The following is a 20,849-nucleotide window of genomic DNA, read 5'->3' on the forward strand; positions in this document are numbered from 1 at the left end:
TAACTGTTAAATACCTTCCTTCTCAGTGGAAGTGCCATACTCCCAAAAGACATACAACTATTAAGGACAAGTGTACCAAAAAGAAGCAATATTAAAACTGTGAATTATGTGAAACAGAAAATGTAACAAAAGCACCATCTGTTCACACCAATAATAATCTTCTTCAAATGAAAAGCTTCAATTAGAAGCAAAAGTTACTAGAAAATAGCCGAGTATTTTGAGAGAATTCAACTACTAAATATACTTCGATTAAATTTCCAATGATTTTCTCTAAAAAGTGTTAAAGATTACATTAAGATTTAATCACAGTTAGCACACACACAAAGCTGCAGTTTCCCAAATTGCGAAAAACTAATCTAACTCATTCTTCTTTGGGAGTAATAAATCTTAAATACACAAAATTCCTTAGATATACACAAAAATAAATCAACGCATCAAAGGGATCTGGAATGAAGGAAAGTTTCCTCTACACCCTCGACCCCGCACCCCCACAGTAATATGAATGACCAAAATCAATCTTCTCCAAATATTTAGGGGAGAGAAAAAACCCCACATTTTCATTGTTAGAAGTGTTGTAAAGCAGCTGGATTTAGTAGAATGCTGCAAGTCAGCTGCTTTCTGAAAAAATATGCTGGGGTGGAGAAGGTGGGCAATCTTTCCAATAAAACTGCCATAAAACACCATATATATATAAGAATATACAAATCTGTTAAATATCAGTTCACAGTGTTCCAGCCAATCTGCAAACCAAGAGGAAGTATTTCAGATCTAAAAAAGTAAATCACATTCTACTTCTGGTCAAATTTTGCATGAGTGGCTACTGAAGGACAGGAATTATCTACCCTATTCAAGGCAGGGGGTACTAAATAATAAATCCACTGTTCACATTCAAATGTGGGGGAAGAGGAAAAGGGAGGCTCCAAGTCCATAAAGTTCTCCTCCCTCTCCAAACACTGCAAAAAATTGTCCACGTCTGAAGACACTTACCCTTGAAACTCCTTGGAGAGTAACTTGGATACTTTCTATTCAGATTTTTGAAAGGGAGCAATTTAGGAACGCTGCAGCATTGCAACTTTCAAATACATGAAAGTAATTTAAATTCCAAACTATTTTTTCTTTCAGGAAAGATTTTTTTACCTTCCTTTCAAATAGTTTATCACCACTCCCATATTAATAAACACCTCAAATCATCCCCAAGTATAAATAACAACCAAAGCTTTAAGGAATGTGCGAATAAGGCACAAGACTACAATAATTCAACTACCTCTCGATTTGGCTAAGAAAGGAGAAACGAAGGAAAACGAAGCAGAAAAAAATACTTAGGAGGGCGGCAAGGGAAGTAGGAAGGGGGTGGCTGGCGGGGCAAAAAGTTCAGCTGATGCTGACAACTGGAAAGAGAGATAAGAAATATCTAGACGACACCGGCTAGAAGGGAAGGACTGAGTGGGACGGGCGCAACAGAGAAAGTCCACGCAAAATGCCTACCCAGGGGTGCTACAGTGCAGGAGGAACACCAAAAGGGGGGCAGACACTTTAGGAAGATACCAATCGAGGCCCGAGAACCTGAGAGACAGGACCCGGAGGCAGGATATTTCTATCCTGGCAACCCCGAGACCACACCAGATGTCTCGGGAGGCGATCCTGCTCCGAGGGGTGAGGGGTTAACCGAAGGGCTCCGCAGACGTGGAAGGGGGTGCGGCCCCACGGTTGCGGCAGGAGAGCAGAGACAGGCCCACGGTCCGTACCTTGTAGTAAACGTCGAACTGGATGTTCTCGGGCAAGGAGCGGATGTCTCGCCGGGAACGGATGTAGTTGTCCACGACAGCGGAGATGGCGGTGTTATAGAGAGTCTCTGGGATCCACTCTAGTTCCACCGCCGCCATCTTCCTTCCCTCCTCCTCCGCCTCCTCCGCCTCCTCCTCCCGAAGGCCCCCGCCTCCCTCCGTAGCGAACTCCTCTGCGGCCCCGGAGGATTCGGAGGGGCGGCAGCAGCCACGCGGGCCCGCGGAAGAAAGGCGCGGCCGCCCTGCCTCCTCACCGGCGAGCTGTGGGCAGCGGCGGCGGACGCAGGCCCGGGTAAGCACACGCGCGGGGAGCAAAGGGAACCCAGCCGCGGCCTCCCACTCCGGGTTTGAGAGAAACCCAGGTTCCGTCCCAGCGCCGATCTCTGCAGGGGCGGGACTGCGTGTGCGGCGTCGTGACGTCAGTGGGCGCCGACGCGCTGGAGGGAAGGAATGCGGCAGGAGAAAAACTTGGGAAGGCAAGAGCAGTGATCTTTCCACAGGGGACGTACTTTCTTTCCAAGGGGTCCGGGGTTCGGTGCGTGGGGAGACCTTTTGCCCTGGGACGAGTTATTCTGAGTTTTTACCTGCCGTTCCCGAGTCACTAGGCGCATCAGTCCCTTCAACAAATCCTGCATTGGGGTCAGGAGGGAAGGGAGACCTGCTTTTCATTGTATAATCATTCCCACTGTTTAAACTTTTTACCATGTTTTCTTTTCCAAACAGAATTTAGAAAAGAAAGAAAGAAAGAAAAATCTTGCTGTAGAAGAACTGCCTAGGAACGTTAGCCTGACTGTGGAATTACAAATAGTGGTGAGAGGAAAAGAGCTAAAATGTGGCCGTCATAGGACTTAATGGTAAAATAGAAATGATGATTTCAATTTTCTCCTATAGTTCTAGTCCTGACCCCAGGGGATTGTTGAATAATTGAGGGTAGTTGTTTCAGCTCTCTTCCTTCCTCATCCTGAACATCTGCTGTTTATATAACTTAACTTTCCAAGTCTGCAACTGCAAGAACTTTATACAACATCTTTCTGCTCTAGGAATTTACAAGGAAATAACTGGCCATAATTGGTGACACTGTCAATCTCATAGCCACTCTGTAAATATAAAACCTGTAGACAGTAATGATAATAATGTCCTAACATTTAGAGATAAAGGGATTGGAAGTGGTTCTTCCAGTTCACCTTGGTATTTCAGTGTTAAAGGGTTAAATAATCTGGTAAAAAAGAAACACACTTAGTCCTTAGTCTATACCAGTTCTTACTCTATAATCCATGAACTAGGAAAGCTGTGATTGACCTTAAGAAAGGGTTGCCAGACTTAGCAAGTAAAAAAAATAAATACCCACTTACATTTGAATTTCAGATAAACAACAGAGTTCTTAAAGTATTGTTATATGCAATAGTTTTCCAAGTCACTCAAGCACACCATCACTCCAGCAAATCGTGCATCAGGAGTTCTTTGACACAGACCTTTTGAGACTATTTGGACCTCTTCCCACAGAAATACGTAACTATCCATGCAAATATAGCATGGGACAAACTTACACTAAAAAGCTCTTCATCGTTCAACTAAAATTCAGATTTAACTGGGCATCTTATCCAGCAACCCTACCTCAAGGGATCCATGAATCCCCTGAAATTGAATGCAGATGATCTAGGACATTTGCCTGAATCAGGAACTGGGCTCAGGTCCTATAAACAGTTTAAGTTGTATCAGACACACTTATTGATTGCTCTATGGTCTTTAGATGCTGCTGGGCATAGTTAGACATCCAAAACTGTATATAGACAGAGGAGTCTCTATGGACAAAAGGGTATCTTACTTCTTTCTTCATTGTTTGAGAGTGAAAGTTATTAAAATGTGTGATAGACTGGGAGGCCTTAAGAGCAGAAACACTGCCCAAAAGGACAAGACCTCTGAGAAACAATTCATCAGGAGGGTTGGAGGAGTCAGGATCAATGGGCTGGCAAAGGACCAAAGGTCAAAGAACACTGACTCCAGAACTAGAACCCATCTGCAGGCTTAGGCAGCTCAAAAATTAGCAGAGAAATGAGTGGAAACTAGGCCATTTTTGTTGTACACCAGCCTCAACTGAGACCTTGTACCCTAGGAAAAGAACGAGTCCCAGCAGAGCTGGGATTTGAATCAGTAATTATATAAATACTGCCTTTCATATTTTGGATAATAGCATAGCCATCTGAGTTTTCAGTGGTCAAGGCCAGATCACAGAGGAGTTATATGTGATGCTAATAGCCTTAGACTTTATCTTGGAGATGACAAGAACTCCTTAAAAGATTTTTGTAGGCAGGGATGTAAAAGGATCAGATTTGTGTGTCAGAAAGAAGACAGTAGCCATGTATGACCAGCAGAGCTGGAAGAAGTGCCAGAACTATGTACTCCCAGCTCTAGAAGGGTAAAAACAGAAGAGGCCTGCTAAACTGTCATAGCCATCTATACATTTTGGTGGACAGATCCCTTGTATCACAAAGATCCCGCTGCAGTTCACCAGACTCTCTTTAAGCCTTAACTACTGATAGCCTCAAATTTGGCAGAAGGCTTGCACTGTTCAGAGCTGTATGAGATATGAACCTGGTCCAGAAGGAATTCTGAGAATCCTAAGAGGCAGTACACATTGTGACCATTTTAAAAACTGCAGTTTCTTCCTTTATCAGATGTGGGGTCTAAGTACCTTCCTCTTGAAGCTGGTTGGAATATGTGTGCTTTGAAAAATGGAGTACAGCAGAAGTGATGCTAGGTCATCAGAAAAAGGACTCTCCAAGAGTCCGCCTTGTTCTCTGGAATACTCTTGGATTCCTGTCCACCATGTAAAAAGATGAATTACCTTGAGGACACCCCGCTTCCAGAAAGCCTAAGCCACATGGAGAAGCAATCTAGTCAACAGTCACAGCTGAGTGCAGCCTTTGAGTCATCCAGCTCAAGTACTGGTTATTTCAGCGAAGAAACTGACAGATGATTCCAACTCCAAGACACTTGAATCACCCTCCCAGATGAGGGCTCAAGCATCATGGAACTGAGACAAGCATCCCTGCTCTGCTCTGAGTTCGTGGCCCACAGGAGCCTAGTAAAGTGGTTGTTTATTTATATCACTAGGGTTGGAGTGATTTGTTATGCCACAATAGATCACTGGAGCACGCCATTCCAATCCCCTAAAGTGCCCAGGAACCCATCACCTTAGACTCCATATTGAACCTATTCCCTCTCAGGGCCACATGTTACTGAGCATACGAATTCAGTTATGAAAGTAATACCTACATTGGACAATTTTTAACAATTTTTCTAACAATGGCTCTGCTACACTAGTTCTAAGAGTGAACTTCCTAACCATAGACTGTGAGAATGGAGACTGATTTTTGTCCTTAATTTGAAGAGTCGTTTTCAGAGCCCTCCGTGTCTATATCCACATATTCAACACCTATCAACCACAGATGAACAATCATATGGACCTCCTAAATAGGGTCATCAAGGAACACTTGCGATACCAGACATAAACAAAATGACTGGTTCCTATGACTTGCAATCACCAAAAAACAGAAAAGGGCTTTACCAATAAGTTCTCACTTGGGGAAACAGTGCAGATAGAAATCCAGCTCAATTCTCATCCCTCAGTACCATAACCTGTATTCACGGAAAACTTAAACGAATTTCCTGGACATGTTCAGAGTTACTGTCCCTCTTGTCACGGCAGCTTTAAATTCACCCTGCTTGCTACACACAGCATTCTATCTCCAAAATTAATCCATATTGCTATCTACTAGGATGCTTCCCCTATTCTTGATATTTATTGTCCTCATTAACATACATAATACCCCCATTTGTTCTTAAGAAGCAGAGGAAAATGTACCCTATCATTTGCCAGTTCTTACTTTGAGGAAGGTCACTTGGAACCTGCCCTGGATACAGTCAGCCTACTTACCCTGACAATCAAAAATAGAGAATCAGCCTGGAAGGTCTGAGTGGTTTTGTATTTGTGGTGCTAATGCTGGTCCAAGATGTGGAATAAAGGCGTAAAGGTCATTCTTGAAAAGACAAACATGTAATCAATAACAACAATGCAGTGTGAGAAATACTGATAAGAGTTTGCACAGGATATTATGGGAGTACTGAAAAGGAGATAATGAGTTAATTTAGATGTAATAGTATTATAACAGTTCCAAAATAGGTCAGTTCTCAAAAGTATTTTTAGTTGCAATAAAGTTCATGGGAAAATAACAAACAGATTTACATAAGTGGGCTCATTTTACCTTGATACTACACTTCCAATTTCTGGGAAATTTTCTAATTATTAGAATGTAAAAAATACATGGAAAATTGTGAAACAAAGTTGTTCTTTGTCATAGTGAAAAGTTATGACTTTTTTTCAATGAGAGAAAATAGGAATAAGATAAAGTATATGCAAAGTGATATAGTCATATAACTCATGAGCATCCCATCCACTTCCAACTCCCCACTAGACATTTTAGTTAAAATATACAAATGACACAGACATTTAACTTAGAAAACAAAATATACGGTGAGACCGTTTACTGAGTTTAACAAGATATTGAGGACTTTGGATCCACTTTTTAATTTTTTTAAGGATGATGGATCTAAATAAGATACCTAGGCAGACTTAGATTTTAAGAGTGAAAAAAGAAAACCTTGACTATAGTTAAAACAAGAGAATATATTTAAAAAAGAGAAATAATGTGAATTCAAAAAGAGATCACATCTACAATCTGCCCTGAAATATCTATTATAATGATGTCTTATGTTGTAATTTATTTTTATCATATGTGGATGCTTTAACTCCCCAACCACCCATAAACATTTTGAGGACCAGACAAAAGATAGTGTGTATTTCAGAAGCCAAGGCTAGCACAGATATAAGATGAGCATTCAGTAATTGGATTAATGAATGATTAATCCTACCTCTCTTTAGGGGGAAACAACACACTGTTGCTACATTTCAAAATATTTACTTCCTTTAAACTCAAAATTTCAAAAACACTTTTAAATATTTTGTTTCTTTTTTAAAAATTGTGCTAAAACATACATAACAAAATTTTCTATTTTAACCATTTTTAAATGTACAATGCATTGGCACTAAGTACATTAACAGTGTTCTGCAACTATCACCACTACCCATTTCCAGAACTTTTTCATTACCCCAAACAAAAACTCAGTACCCATTAAGCAAAAATTCTCCATTTCCACCTTCTCCCTTTCCTCTGATAACCTTTAACCTACTTTATGTCTATACGAGCTCACCTATTCTAAGTACCTCGTTAAATGGAATCCTACAGTATTTATCCTTTTGTCTCTGGCTTATTTCATGTAGAGTGTGTTTCCAACGTTCATCCATGTTGTACCATGTATCAGAACTTCATTCCTTTGTAAGATTGAATAATATTCCATTATATGTATATAACACAGTTGTCTATCTATTCATCTGTCTATGGCCAGTTGGGTTGTTTCCACCTTTTGGCAATTGTGAATAATGCTACTATGAATATAGGTATGTAAACATCTCTTTGAGTCCCTGTTTTCATTGCTTTTGAGTATTCCTAGAAGTGGATTGCTGGATCATATGGTAATTGTATGTTTAACTTTTTGAGGAACTGCGAAACTTTCCACATCAGCTGTACATTGTATACTCCAACAACAGTGCACAAGGGTTCCAATTTCTCCACATCCTAACACATGTTATTTTCCATTTTTTTATAATAGTCATCCTACCCTATGTCTTCTGATTGGTGCATTCAGTCCATTTACATTTAAGGTAATTATTGATAGGTATGTACTTATTGCCATTTTATTAATTGTTTTCTGGTTGTTTTTGTTGCTCCTCTCTGTTCTTTTCTTCCTCTCTTATATTCTACTCTTGTTATTTTTTGGTTTTCTTTAGTGCTGTGATTTGATTTCTCTTTTTTAACTCTCTGTGTATCTTTTTTATGCTTTAGGTTTGTGGTTACCATAAAGTTCATGGATAGCTTCCCAACTATATAACAGTCTATATTAAATTGATGATTGCTCCGTTTCAAGCACAATCTAAAAGTATATTTCTTCTTCTTCTTCTTCTTCTTCTTCTCCACACTGTATGTTTCAGATGTCATAAACTGCACTTTTTGTGTATCCTTGACTGATTTTGTTTATGATTGGTGTTACTACTGTTGTTTTGTTTTAATTTTGTTGTTGATTGGCTTGTAGTTGGTCTACCACATTTACTATAGGTTTATTTTCACTGGAGAAAACTATTTAGGCTTAAGAACATTTCTATCTACAGAAGTCCCTTTAACATATCCTGTAACGTCAGTTTAGTGGTTATAAATTCCTTCAGCCTTTGTTTATCTGGGAAACTTTTAATCTCTATTTCAAATTTGAATGATATTCTTTCTGGGTGGAGGATTCTTGGTTGAAGTTCCTTTAGTTTCAATACATTAAATATTTCATGCCATTCCCTTCTGGCTCCTCAGGGTATTTTGTGTTTCCATATAAATTTTGAGATTATTTGCTCTCATTCACTGAAAAATGCGATTGCTATTTTGATAAAGATTGCATTGAATTTGTAACTACTTTTGGCATCAAAACCAAGAGTTGGTTCTTTGAGAAAATAAACAAAATAGACAAACCCCTAGCCAGAACTATCAAGAAAAAAAGAGAGGGAACACCAATAAACAAAATCAGAAATGAAAAAGGAATAATCACAGTGGATAACACAGAAATACAAAGAATTATTAGAGAATTCTATGAAAAATTATATGCCAATAAATTGTACAATCTAGGAGAAATGGAAAAATTCCTAAAAATACAACCTTGCAAGGCAGACCCAGAAAGAAACAGAAAATGTGAACAGACCCAATTACCAAAACAAAATGGAATTGGTAATTAAGAAACTCTCAAAAAACAAAATACGAGGACCAGATGGCCTCACAGCTGAATTCTACCAAACATGTAAAAAAGAGCTAATACCCATTCTTAAACTATTCCAAAACATAGGAGGGAATACTTCCATACCCATTCTATGAGGACAGCATCACTCTAACACCAAAAGCAGACAAAGACACTATGAAAAAAGAAAATTTTAGACTAATATCCCTAATAAACACAGATGCAAAAATCCTCAACAAAATACTAGCAAACCAAATTTTAAAATACATGAAAAGAATCATCCACCATGACCAAGTAGGATTTATTCCAGGGATGCAAGAATGGTACAGTTTTTGAAAATCAATCAATGTCATGCACTTTAACAAAAAGAATAGCATCATGGCCATTTTGGCATTATTAATTCTTCGTATCCATTGGCATGGGGTAGATATCCATTTATTTGTGTCTTCTTTAATTTCTCTCATGAGTGTCTTATAGTTTTCAGAGTTTAGATCTTTCACCTCCTTGGTTAGGCTTATTCCTAGGTATTTTATTCTTTTTGATGCAATTGTCAAGGTAATTGTTTTCCTGATTTCTCTTTCTGCTATTTCTTTGTTATTATATAGGAATGCAACAGATTTCTCTCTATTGATTTTGTATCTTGCAACTTTGCTGAACCAGTTATGCATTCCAATAGTTTTTTTGGTGGAGTCTTTAGGGTTTTATATATATATCATGTCATCTGCAAACAGGGACAGTTTGACTTCTTCCTTACCAATTTGGATGCCTTCTATCTCTTGAACTGCTATGATGCCATGGCAAGGACCTCCAGTAGTATTTTGAATAAAAGTGGTGAGAGTGGGCATCCTTGTCTTGTTTCTGATCTTAGAGGAAAAGCTTTCAGCTTTTCACCATTGAGTGTGACATTAGCTGTGGATTTGTCATATACAGTCTTTATATGTTGAGATACGTACTTTTTACACCCATTTTGTTGAGGGTTTTTTATCATGAATGGATGTTGAATTTTGTCAAATGCCTTTTCAGCATCATTTTTATTTTGCTATCATACTACTTAAGGAAAAAAAGAGTCTCTGCTGATAGGTGGTTTGCACTCCTCAGAATGGTATCAGTCACTGCGCTGTTCAGATTCCTCTGAGTCAGGCCTCCCACTCCAAGGTTGCAGTGTTCTGCTGGCAGGCTTTATCCTGGTGAGATGCCTGGGTAAGGAATAGGCCTAAAAGTGAAGACACTTCCCAGAGCAAGAAAGCAAGGGAGATGGTGGAGGCTTCAGGGATTCACTGATGTTATCTGACTGTTTGCTGAGCCTTTTTATTATTTTTTTTATTCTTTCTTTCTCTGTTTGTTGTGGTTTGCCTAAAATTAGTTGGATCTCAGCTAATCCCTCTGACTGCCTCCATAGATTGCCACTTCAGAAAGAGCCAGCTTTGGCCATCTAGAATCATGATCCTTTTCCCTTTAAAGTTAACACTGCTTCACTGTCAATTTGTATCTACTGTTGCAAATGAGAAAGCATGGAAAATTAAGTTTCTTTTAATGTTTGGAATATAGAAAAGTTACCAGAGTTCACTTGGAAACCTCTTTTGAGTCCCTTTCTCACACCCCATGTCTTACCCACCAGGAAATCTTGTGCTACCTTCAAAATATATGCAGAATGTCATCACTTCTCACATTTACTGCTACCACCCTGGTCTAAGCCACCACCATTTCTCATCTGGATGACTGAGACAGTCTCCCAGAATAAATTCACTGTATTCACTCCTGGCATTCTTCTACTCAAAACCCTGCAATGGCTCCCCATTTCAAAGTGGAAAAAAAAGTCTTTACAGTGGCCAACAAGATTCCACAGGATTTGTATTTCCCTGACCCCACCTTACCTCCCTTACCTGCTCTACTGCTTTCCCCCTCACTCTATTCCAGCCATGGTGGTCACCTTTCTCTTATGTTCTCTCTTCTTAGACCATTCTTCCCACAGATAACTTCACTACTAATTCTCTCAGCTTCTTCAAGTCTTTGCTCAAATGATACCTTTCAAATGAGGCCTTCCCTGACCCTCAACAATGTTGTAACTAGCCCTCCCACGCATTGACTCCTAATCTTCTCCTTTCTCTGCTTTATTTTTCCCATAGCACTTCCCCATTTTCTAACATGCCACATAAAGACTAGTAATTGTCGTGCTTATTTTTTATTGCCTCTCCTCCTGCTGGAATGTAAGTTCCACAAGGGTGGTATTTTTGTTTCTTTTGTTCACTGTTTATCTTCAGTAACTAAACCAATACCCAGCACATAGCAGGTATTAAATAAATATTTGCTGAATTTAATGAATAGCATATATTTAGATGTGGCTCATCTTTCAGTAACCTAAAATAAAGATAGTGTCAGTGAGACAGGGACCATGGGTATAGTCAGAGTAGGGTGAGGGCCTCTGGGAAAAGCAGGGCGGAATATTTACAGTCAGAGCAATGTAACAATGGGCAAAGAAGTCTCCATTGAAACTCTGTTAAGCATTATGCAAAGTCAAGGTCACACTAATTCTCTAGGGAAAGATACCTAAGAATATAGACATCTTCAGTGAGAACAGTTAAAGGTCAAAAGGCCAGAAGCAACTTGGCCTGGAATGTTTGAGTGTTCTGCAAGGGTATCAGCATAACCTGTGACTCCGCTGTCAGCCCTAGCAGTCAGACTATGACCCATCCCACCTTGAAGACAGGCCAGGTGATGCAAGCCCACACCCCTAATGCAAGTCTCATGTTCTCGAAAAATCCTCAACTGCCTATAAAACCCCCTAGACAACACATCACTACGGGCTCTCTTGTCTCCTCCTGGCATGAGCCAGGAGCTCTATTCTCTCACTTTATTTATAAATAAAAGCCTGTACCTTGCTCTCCTACCTTGACTCTTTGTGAAGCTCATTCTACGGCTCCACAAACAAGAACCCCAGCATCATCAGCATATATTTTTTCCCAAAGAGAGATAATCTTTGGGAAATTCTCAATGCACAAACCTTCTTTTTCATCCCCAGTGGAAATAATTACAAACTTTAAAAAAATTATCTATGTACTTGCCTCTCTCCTCCAAATCTTTCATCTCACTCAGCTCCAAGGAAATTACTTGAAGACTAAGGTGTGACAAGGGTTCCTCTTTAGTTTCCAGAAGCAGGACAAACTGTTCCTTTTACAGTTCTTGAATCATTTCATCAGGAAGTTGGAGAGAGAGGAAGTAGAATGTGTATGACTTGCTTACCACATTGGCCAATTTAACATCTATTTTGTATTAATTTTTTTACTGAACAATTAAAAATATTCCTAACTTCTGGTTAAAAAGGTAGTTTGAGAAGAAATTCAGATGGCCAACAGACACATGAAAAGATGCTCCACATCACTAGTCATCAGAGAAATGCAAATTAAAACCGCAATAAGATATCACCTCACACCAATAAGGATCACCACCAACCAAAAGACAAACAACAACAAATGTTGACGAGAATGTGGAGAAAGGGGAACCCTCCTACACTGCTGGTGGGAATGTAAATTAGTTCAACCATTGTGGAATGCAGTATGGAGGTTCCTCAAAAAACTCAAAATAGAAATACCATTTGACCCAGGAATTCCACTCCTAGAAATTTACCCTAAGAATGCGGCAGCCCAGTTTGAAAAAGACAGATGCACCCCTATGTTTATCGCAGCACTATTTACAATAGCCAAGAAATGGAAGCAACCTAAGTGTCCATCAGTAGATGAATGGATAAAGTAGATGTGGTACATATACACAATGGAATATTATTCTGCCATAAGAAGAAAACAAATCCTACCACTTGCAACAACATGAATGGAGCTAGAGGGTATTATGCTCAGTGAAATAAGCCAGGTGGAGAAAGACAAGTATCAAATGATTTCACTCATCTGTGGAGTATAAGAACAAAGAAAAAACTGAAGGAACAAAACAGCAGCAGACTCACAGAACCCAAGACTGGACTAACAGTTACCAAAGGGAAAGGAATTGGGGAGGATGGGTGGGTACGGAGGGAAAAGGGAGAAAAAGGGTCATTATGATTAACATGTATAATGTGGGGTGGGGGCAGACATGGGGAAGGCAGTATAACACAGAGAAGACAAGTAGTGATTCTATAGCATCTTACTATGCTGATGGACAGTGACTGTAATGGGGTATGTGGTGGGGACTTGATAATAGGGGGAGTCTAGTATAATGTTGTTCATGTAATTGTGCATTAATAATAGCAAAATAAGAATAAAAATAACAACAATCAAAAAACAAGGTAATTTGAACAACTGTGGGTTTTTTTCCAAAAAGTTCCCTCTTGCCAAAATCCATTATAGCAAAAATGAATTTTAAAAAATGTCATAAAAAGCATGAATTAAGAAAATAAGAATGGAGACAACAGAAACAATATTTTGGCTACTGGAATGTGGATGGATGGGTATTAACTGACTCAGTAGACTAAGAAAGCACAATCTCAAGCCAGCAATGGAGAAACCAGAGAATCAATTTGATTTACGTCAGAAATTCATAAGAGGCTCAGGAATTGGCACCAGGCACTTGTGGAACTGTGGGGAAAGGATAGGCTAAAAACAGGAAGGTTAACTGAAATTTAATTGGGAAATTTTAGGCTCCTAGGTGCCCACCTACACACATACTAACAAACGATTCTGCTTCTTCCATCCTGGCAGAAGAATGGAAACTTATTCTTTAGGGAGAGTAAAGCATCAGGTGTTTGGTCTGAAGGATACCAGGTTCAGTTGAAGGTAGGGGTTCCATACTAAACACAAGTATACTAAGTGAAAACTTCACAATAAATGTTCAGATACTTCCCCTACACCCTAGCCTTCTTCCAGCCCCAGCTCCCAGAATACTGACAGCCAGGTTTGCACACACAGTGCAGGAGAAGCAGCTTCTCTAGGGAGTCTGATCAGCCCAAAAGAGCTAAAAAAAAGAGTGAAGTCAAGGGTCCCTCAACAAAACAGCTAAGTCAGGTTACCATATAAAAAGGCCACAGTGAATGAGTCCACCCACAAATAGAACCTAGAGGCAGCTCAATATTATATATGAACATACAGCCACGCATGACCAGACATTACACAAAAGCTTCTAACATAAGACACACTAACCAAAACAAATAGAAAAAGCAACATGGAAGAAATCTGTATGATAGGGGAGAAGAAAACAAACAAAAAATGATTTCTTATATTGTCAGATACTTCACCTATAAAACAAGAGTAAGATGCATTTTAAAAAGGGACTTTAAACTTGAAATCTTTGCAAAAAGTGCTCTTAGAAATAAAAAATATGATCACAGAAATTAAAATTTCAAAGCAGTTTTAGAAGTCAGAGTTGAGGAAATCTCCCAGAAAGATGAAGAAAAAATAAAAAATTAAAAAGATAGGAAACAAGAGAAAAAAAGAGGATTGGGCCAAGAGGAATGATATTTTCAAATATGATGTTAAAAAAAAAAGAATAGAAAAAATAGATGGGAGAAAATAATCCAGAAATAACATGGGATTATTTTCCCAAAACACAGTACATGAGTTTCTGTACTGAAAGGGCCAAGTGCCTAGCAAAATGGATGAAAATGACTTCCACCAAGGCTCCTCACTTGTGAAATTTCAGAATACTAAGGACAAAGAATAAATCCTTCCAACAGTTTAAAAAACAATCAAAATGACATCAAACTTCTCACTAGCAACACTATTGTGAAAATATTTACATGTGTATGGTCTCAGGAAAATCCTTTGAGAAAATTATTTCCAACCCAGAATTCCCTACTCAGCCAACTTATCAGTTAAGTGTGAAAATAAAGTAAAAATATTTTCAGACATAGAACATCTCCCACCAAAAAAACTGCTCCCCATTTACCTTCTCTCAAAACAACTAGAGGGAATGGACTCTACTAAAATCAAGGAGTAAACCAAGGAGGAAAAAAATTGATGGTCCAACCAAAACAGAGCTGAGGTCAACCTCTAGGATGAGGGTAAAATGTAGATATCAACGAAAACAGTGCTACAGGTTTAGAGAGGAACTAGTGCAGACTGGAGCAGATCAAAAGGCTCTGGAAGAGATGCCTAAAAGAAGACTAAATTGATAGAATATAACTGCTTAGAGTACCAGTGTTTTTTAATGTATCAAGAGCAGATTATATAACCAGAGGAAGATTGGGGCCAAATTAATAATACATAAATAGAAAGCTGATAAATGGAAAGCCAGAATAACCCCACAGAAGACAAAATGTGAAAGAAAGGAGAAGGAATCATAGTATATAGTGACATTGATAACAATAGTATTTACATAGTCATAATAAACTAAATGCTGTATGTTGCTCTACTGACATTATAATTTTGTATATGAGAAGGATAAGGAAATGGAATGGTGACATGGTAGAGGATGGCAAAAGAATTAAGTTCTCATATTCCACGAAAGGAAGACCATAGATCATGCCTGAATTTGAAAAATAAAAAAGTAACAATGTACGTTATTTTAGAGATAGTGAGGTAAATTCCAAAAGAATCACCCAAGAAGGTGAAAATTGGTTGCCTTTTGGGAAAATATTTCATAAAAAGGATAAACAACAAAGGTATCAAATTTCTCAATAGGAATCCATTGTTGGGAAATTCCTAATTAGTGTATAGACTAGGTGAGTGATCTTGAGGGAAAAATTATTTCCAATCTAAAACATTCTGAGAACAGAAAATGGTAAACAAGACTGCTTATTTACATAACAAAACCTGTAGAACTATTTGATCTTTAAATTATGTGAACTTTGAAAAAACTATAAAATCATATAATTCTATTTGGGGTGCTATACTAAAAATTAAATAACATGACTAAATTTGCTGGTTAATTATCACTCTTACATGGACATTAAAAGCTAATCTTTCTACTTGATAAAGTAACAAATGATTAAGTTAAAATGTGAAAATGTTTACGAATGTATGGATTCATTGAATTCCTTTGACCCACTTAAAGAAAAGAACATGACATTCATGAAGTGGTGACTTAAAAGCCTTTGAAACAGCTCTTCTGTGGTTCCACATTAATTTAGCTTTTCTTTTTTTATCATGACCATTTTGAGACAAAACATCTTTCAAGCCTAGGAAAAAGAAATGAATTCTTTTGCCTTGAGGCCCTATTTAGTGCTGAAGTCACCTAAGTGGTTGGAGTTTTAGTGGGAGCCAAGAAGGGTCAAAAAGTTCTGCCCAACTAAAGATATCTTTTCCACCTGGCTGCCAAGATGTCAGAAAATTCCCCCTTTTACTTTTTATATGTGGACATTAGGAACTCCTGTTAAGATGAAAACAGATTAACTAGGAGTGAATTTACAAAGTCATTATTACCTATTAACAATTTAGACAATTGGTTTTTTTAATAGAATCTCTTAGCAAAATCCTGGTGCTCAAGGACACAGAATACTTTCCTCTCCTTGAAGAGGAGAGAATTGTTGTGGGGAAGTTGGGGTTCCTATGGCCAGGATCCTCACTGAACTTAAACCACCAGATGATGTAACTGGTCTGTTGCTAGGCTACCACTTCCACACCTTTAGGCATTAAGCTATTATTGCACTATACAGAGAGCTCCGTCCAGAGAGACGGCAGTGCTCAACCTACCACCAGGAGAACAAGCTGGGTAATAAACCCTTTCACCTCAAAGAATGTTTTGCTGTCAGTTTCTTTGATCACATTGAATCCATAGTGAACTTGCCCAGGTCTGAAACCCATTGGCAAGACAATTGTCTAAATAAGACTATTCAGTAGAATATAATACAAGCCACATATGTTAATTTAAAATTTTCCAGTAATCAATAAGTAAAACAAAATAGGTAAAATTATTTTTAATGTATTTCCTTTAACCCAGTATACCTAAACTATTATTTCAACACAGAATTCACAAAAAAAATTACCAAGAAGATAGTACAAATAAAATAATGTAAACTAAGTCTTTTTCTTTCTACACTTACACACATCTTAATTCAGACTAGACACATTTGACGTGCCTAATAATCACAAGTAGCTAGTGGCTACCATGTTGGACAGAATGAGTCTAAATCAGTGTTTCTCAAAGTGTGGTCCCTGTACCACCAGTATCAACAGCACCTGAAAACTTGTTAGAAATCCAGATTCTCAGTTCTTACACAAGACCCATTGAATCAGAAATCCTGACGATGGAACCTAGCAGTCCGTGTTTTAACAAGCCTTTCAGGTGATCCTGATACATGCTGAATTTGAGAACCACCAGTCTAAATCATGGACAACTGGTGGGAGAATTTTTTTCCCCTTTACTCTGTTAAACAAGCTTTTGTATTAACTTGTGAATACTTTAACGTGATTCAAAATTTTTTAAAGTACAAAAGCATACACAGTGAAAAGTTTCCTTTCCAGACCAGGCCCAAACTATTCATTTCCCCTCCCCAGAAGCAATCAAAGTGGTAGCAGCCTCCAGGTATTTACTCCTCTGATAATGTGATATAATAAGTATATATTTTAGTCTTCGTATCCAGTCCCTGACCAGAACTTTAAAAAAAGTCTTTGTAATTTTCTCAGTGTTATAAAGGTACTAGGAGCATCTTTTGTTTTAATATTTGGTCTTTGACCCTGATTCTTGACACAGAGCTCCTAAATCCCTTGAAATTTCCTGATAGGAGCATCTTTTGTTCTAATGAGGTGACTTTTGATGTACTCCTGGATAGGTTTGAATGGGAGCTGGTCACCATAAACACCAAGCCATGATTAGTAGCTTGAAATTTTCAGCCCCACCTCCCACCCAAGGAGGGGAGATGGGCTGGAGATTGAGTTAATAATTATACTTACATGATGAATCCTCCATAAAAATCAGTGAATTACAGGGTTCAGGGAGCTTCCAAGTTGGTGAATACATTCACATGCTGGGAGGGTGATGTACTCCTACTCCACAGGACAGAAACTCTTACACTCAGGACCCTTGCAGACCTCACCCTATGTATCTTTTCATCTGGCTGTTCATCTGGGTCTTGCCAATGGGTTTCAGCCCCAGGTAAGTTCACTATGGATTCAATGTGATCAAAGAAATGACAGTAAAACACTCTTGGGGTGAAAGGATTATACCCAATTTTATTTCCATGGTGGCAGGTCAATCACTAAAATCTCATTCACTCAGAGCGAGTCTGCATGCAGCAAGCTGGTCTCTGCCTCTGGGCCTCTGTCGTCGGTGCTGCGACCACTCCAGCCTCAGCTCTGCTTCCCGGCAGCCTTGCAGCCATGCCACCATGTTACCCAGAGCACTGAGCGGAGCTCTTTATATAGAGTCAATAATAACATATTGCCCACACGTGTGTAATGAGCTAGCCAACCAGGGCCAGGTGAGAATCTTGGCCACAGGAACTTTCATTTTATCCACAATCTGTATCTTTTATCATCTCCTTTATTATATAATACAATGGTAAACATAAGAAAGTATTTCCCCTAGTTCTGTGAGCTGTTCTAGCAAATTATCAAAGCTGAGGATGGGGTTGTGGGAACCCCAATTCATAGCTAGCCAGTTATCAGAAGTACAACTGACATCCTGGGACTTGGAATTGGCATCTGAACTGGGAGCAGTCTTATGAGACTGAGCTCCTAACTTTGAGATCTGACACTAACTCCAGGTAGATAAAGAACTGGATTAAATTTTAGGATACCCAGCTGGTATTGGCATGTTGGTCAGAGTGGGAAAAATCCCCATGTATTTGGTGACCAGAAATAGAATAAGAGAGGAAAGGGAAAAGTGTGTTTCCTAAATAATTCACCAGTATAGTCCCCTCTCACAACATATCAGCATTAGTCTGTGTACCAGTAGAATATGGGAGTAGTGATGGTATGTCCATTCTGAGGCTAGAGTATAATAAGATATTATGAATTTTGCCTTTTTCTCTCTTGGATCACTCAATTGCAGTGGGAGGAGGGGCAGCTGCTTTGGTGTAAAGACAATCAAGCAGCCCTATGGAGAGGTCCATGTAGTTAGGAACTGAGGCCCTCAGCCAACAGCCAGGAAGAGACTAAGGCCTCCTGGTAACATTTATGTGAGTTGACAATCTTGGCAGTGGATTCTCCTGCTCCAGTAAATCTCAAAATGACTGTAGCCCCAAGTGATATTGGAATTGTAATCTCATTACAGACCCTAAGTCAGAACCACCAGCTAGGCCCCTTCTGAATTCTAAATCCACCAAAACCATGAATTAAGAAATGTTTGTAATTTTAAGCTACCAAATGTTGGGGTAATACTCTGCAGTAATAGATAAGTAATACACTATGTCTAGGAGAATTTTAGAAGTGTTACTTGAAGTCTGTACAAGTGGTAAAACTGAGCCTAATGAACCTAAACTGCTGATTTAAGAATATGTTATTTGTGCTAACATTTGTAAAAACAAAAACAAAACAATTCTTTCTTAATGTTTTTTAAATTATGAACATAATATCTCCTCCTTGTTACACACAGAGTATAGAATTATATGAAGTAAATAGGATAACTCCCTCATTCTCTGAAACTGCCCTGATTACATCATTCCTGAGTATTAATTCTTCAACTTTTCCTTTCTTTTCATGAAATACAGCATATCTTTAGTATATTCTCATTGCCCCCCTCTAGGTCACCCAGAGTCTGTTTCCTTTACTTGCAATTGGAATAATCATAACAGTAAATAATGGATGTACCATAATTTAACCTGTCTTTTCCTTGGACATTTAAGTTATTTCAAGTTTTCAATATTATTAATAATATTACAACATCTTTGCACACCCAGGTGCTATCTTTGCATACCCGAGTGCCATCTTTAAGATGAATTCCTAGAAATGAAATTGCTGAGGGTAAGAGTGTATGCATTTAAATATTTGATAAATATCGCCAAATTTCCTTGAAAAAAATGATATGTCACTGTACATGCCATGAACAGTACTGCTGGAGATTTTGGATGCTCCTTTCCCCACCTCCACTCCAATTATGATTAATGAAGAAGATGCATTTAAAAAATTGGTTAAATAAGAACTGAAGTACAATTCCATTAATATGGGCAAGATCCTAGTACTCCAACACTACACTGTAATTTAGCTTAGATCTGAGGTAAAAACAGAGACCCTTATTGTAATTTTGAATCCAGATCTGTGACACACACATTCAGACATTCTTATAGAGAAATCAAAGTAAAAAAATGAAATTCCTTTCTTTTGTAAATTAAAATCCGAAACTGTATCTATCCTGCCCACTTTCTACCGGATCTGATGAGTCTGGTTCCCAACAACATTCCAAACCCCTCACTGCCAAAACGGAGAAGTTCCTTTGAAATATCTCCAAAGTGGAACTAGTCTTCCCTGTCACACATGAAGGAGATACTCTAGTGATTGATGACCTAGAGGGTCATGTGGAAAGGCAGTCCTGAATGATTCTTTTTGTTGAGGAAGAAGACTGGGGTCTGTTTCTCAGAGTTCATTTGAAAAATAATTGACTGGAGACTGGAAGGGCTCTTTCTACTTCATGGTTGGTCTCTGGTCCACTGGATGGATGGGGAAGTAGAGACCTGATCCCTGGTGCCAATGGTTATATTAAGCTATGCTGCTTGGGACAAGCAGCTAGAAAGGTGGGATGTTGGCTTACTGTTACATAGTGGCTGATACCAGATATAAATATATTGTTTTGCTTCTCTGAATCTCTGGTGATTCATCATTGCCCAGAAAGTCTACATTTCCTAATTTGGCTTTTAAAACCCTTCACAATCTAATCCAAAACTACATTTCCACTTCTTTCATTACTCCTACCTACCTCTTATTCCTGTTTCTTCAAATCGGGTCTTTAACTATACCAAAACTGGCCATTGCCTCATCAGACAACACATGATGAATTAGGCTCCCCAAGCTATTGACACATCTTACCAATATTGAGAACACCTATTTACTCTGAATTACTCAAAATATATTCTACTTGGGCTATCAGGAAGCTCAAAGTTAAATTTGAGGCCTACTCACCAAACTCTTACTACTAACTCTTAATAGCTAATGATCTTTTCCATTTCTTTGGACCAGATCTCTGTCTTTACATTTAAGACTTTACTTATTATTATTGTTATTTTAAATTAAGGTATCATTGATATAAAATCTTATGATGGTTTCATATGTGCAACATTATGGTTTCAACACCACCTATATTATCAAGCCCGCACCACCT

General features: G+C 38.5%; 1 protein-coding gene across 1 annotated transcript in view; it reads right to left on the reverse strand.

The window, feature by feature from the left end:
- The window catches only part of APPBP2 (amyloid beta precursor protein binding protein 2), a 64,574-nt gene extending 62,375 nt beyond the window's left edge, over nt 1–2,199 (reverse strand). The window contains exon 1 of the mRNA XM_036911111.2: nt 1,746–2,199. Within this exon, the coding sequence (XP_036767006.1) occupies nt 1,746–1,883 (138 nt within the window). The 5' untranslated portion in view covers nt 1,884–2,199. The remainder of the gene's footprint in view (nt 1–1,745) is intronic.
- Between the last annotated feature and the right edge of the window lie 18,650 nt (nt 2,200–20,849).

This window comes from Manis pentadactyla, chromosome 4 (assembly GCF_030020395.1).
Source record: "Manis pentadactyla isolate mManPen7 chromosome 4, mManPen7.hap1, whole genome shotgun sequence".
Taxonomy (NCBI): Eukaryota; Metazoa; Chordata; class Mammalia; order Pholidota; family Manidae; genus Manis; species Manis pentadactyla.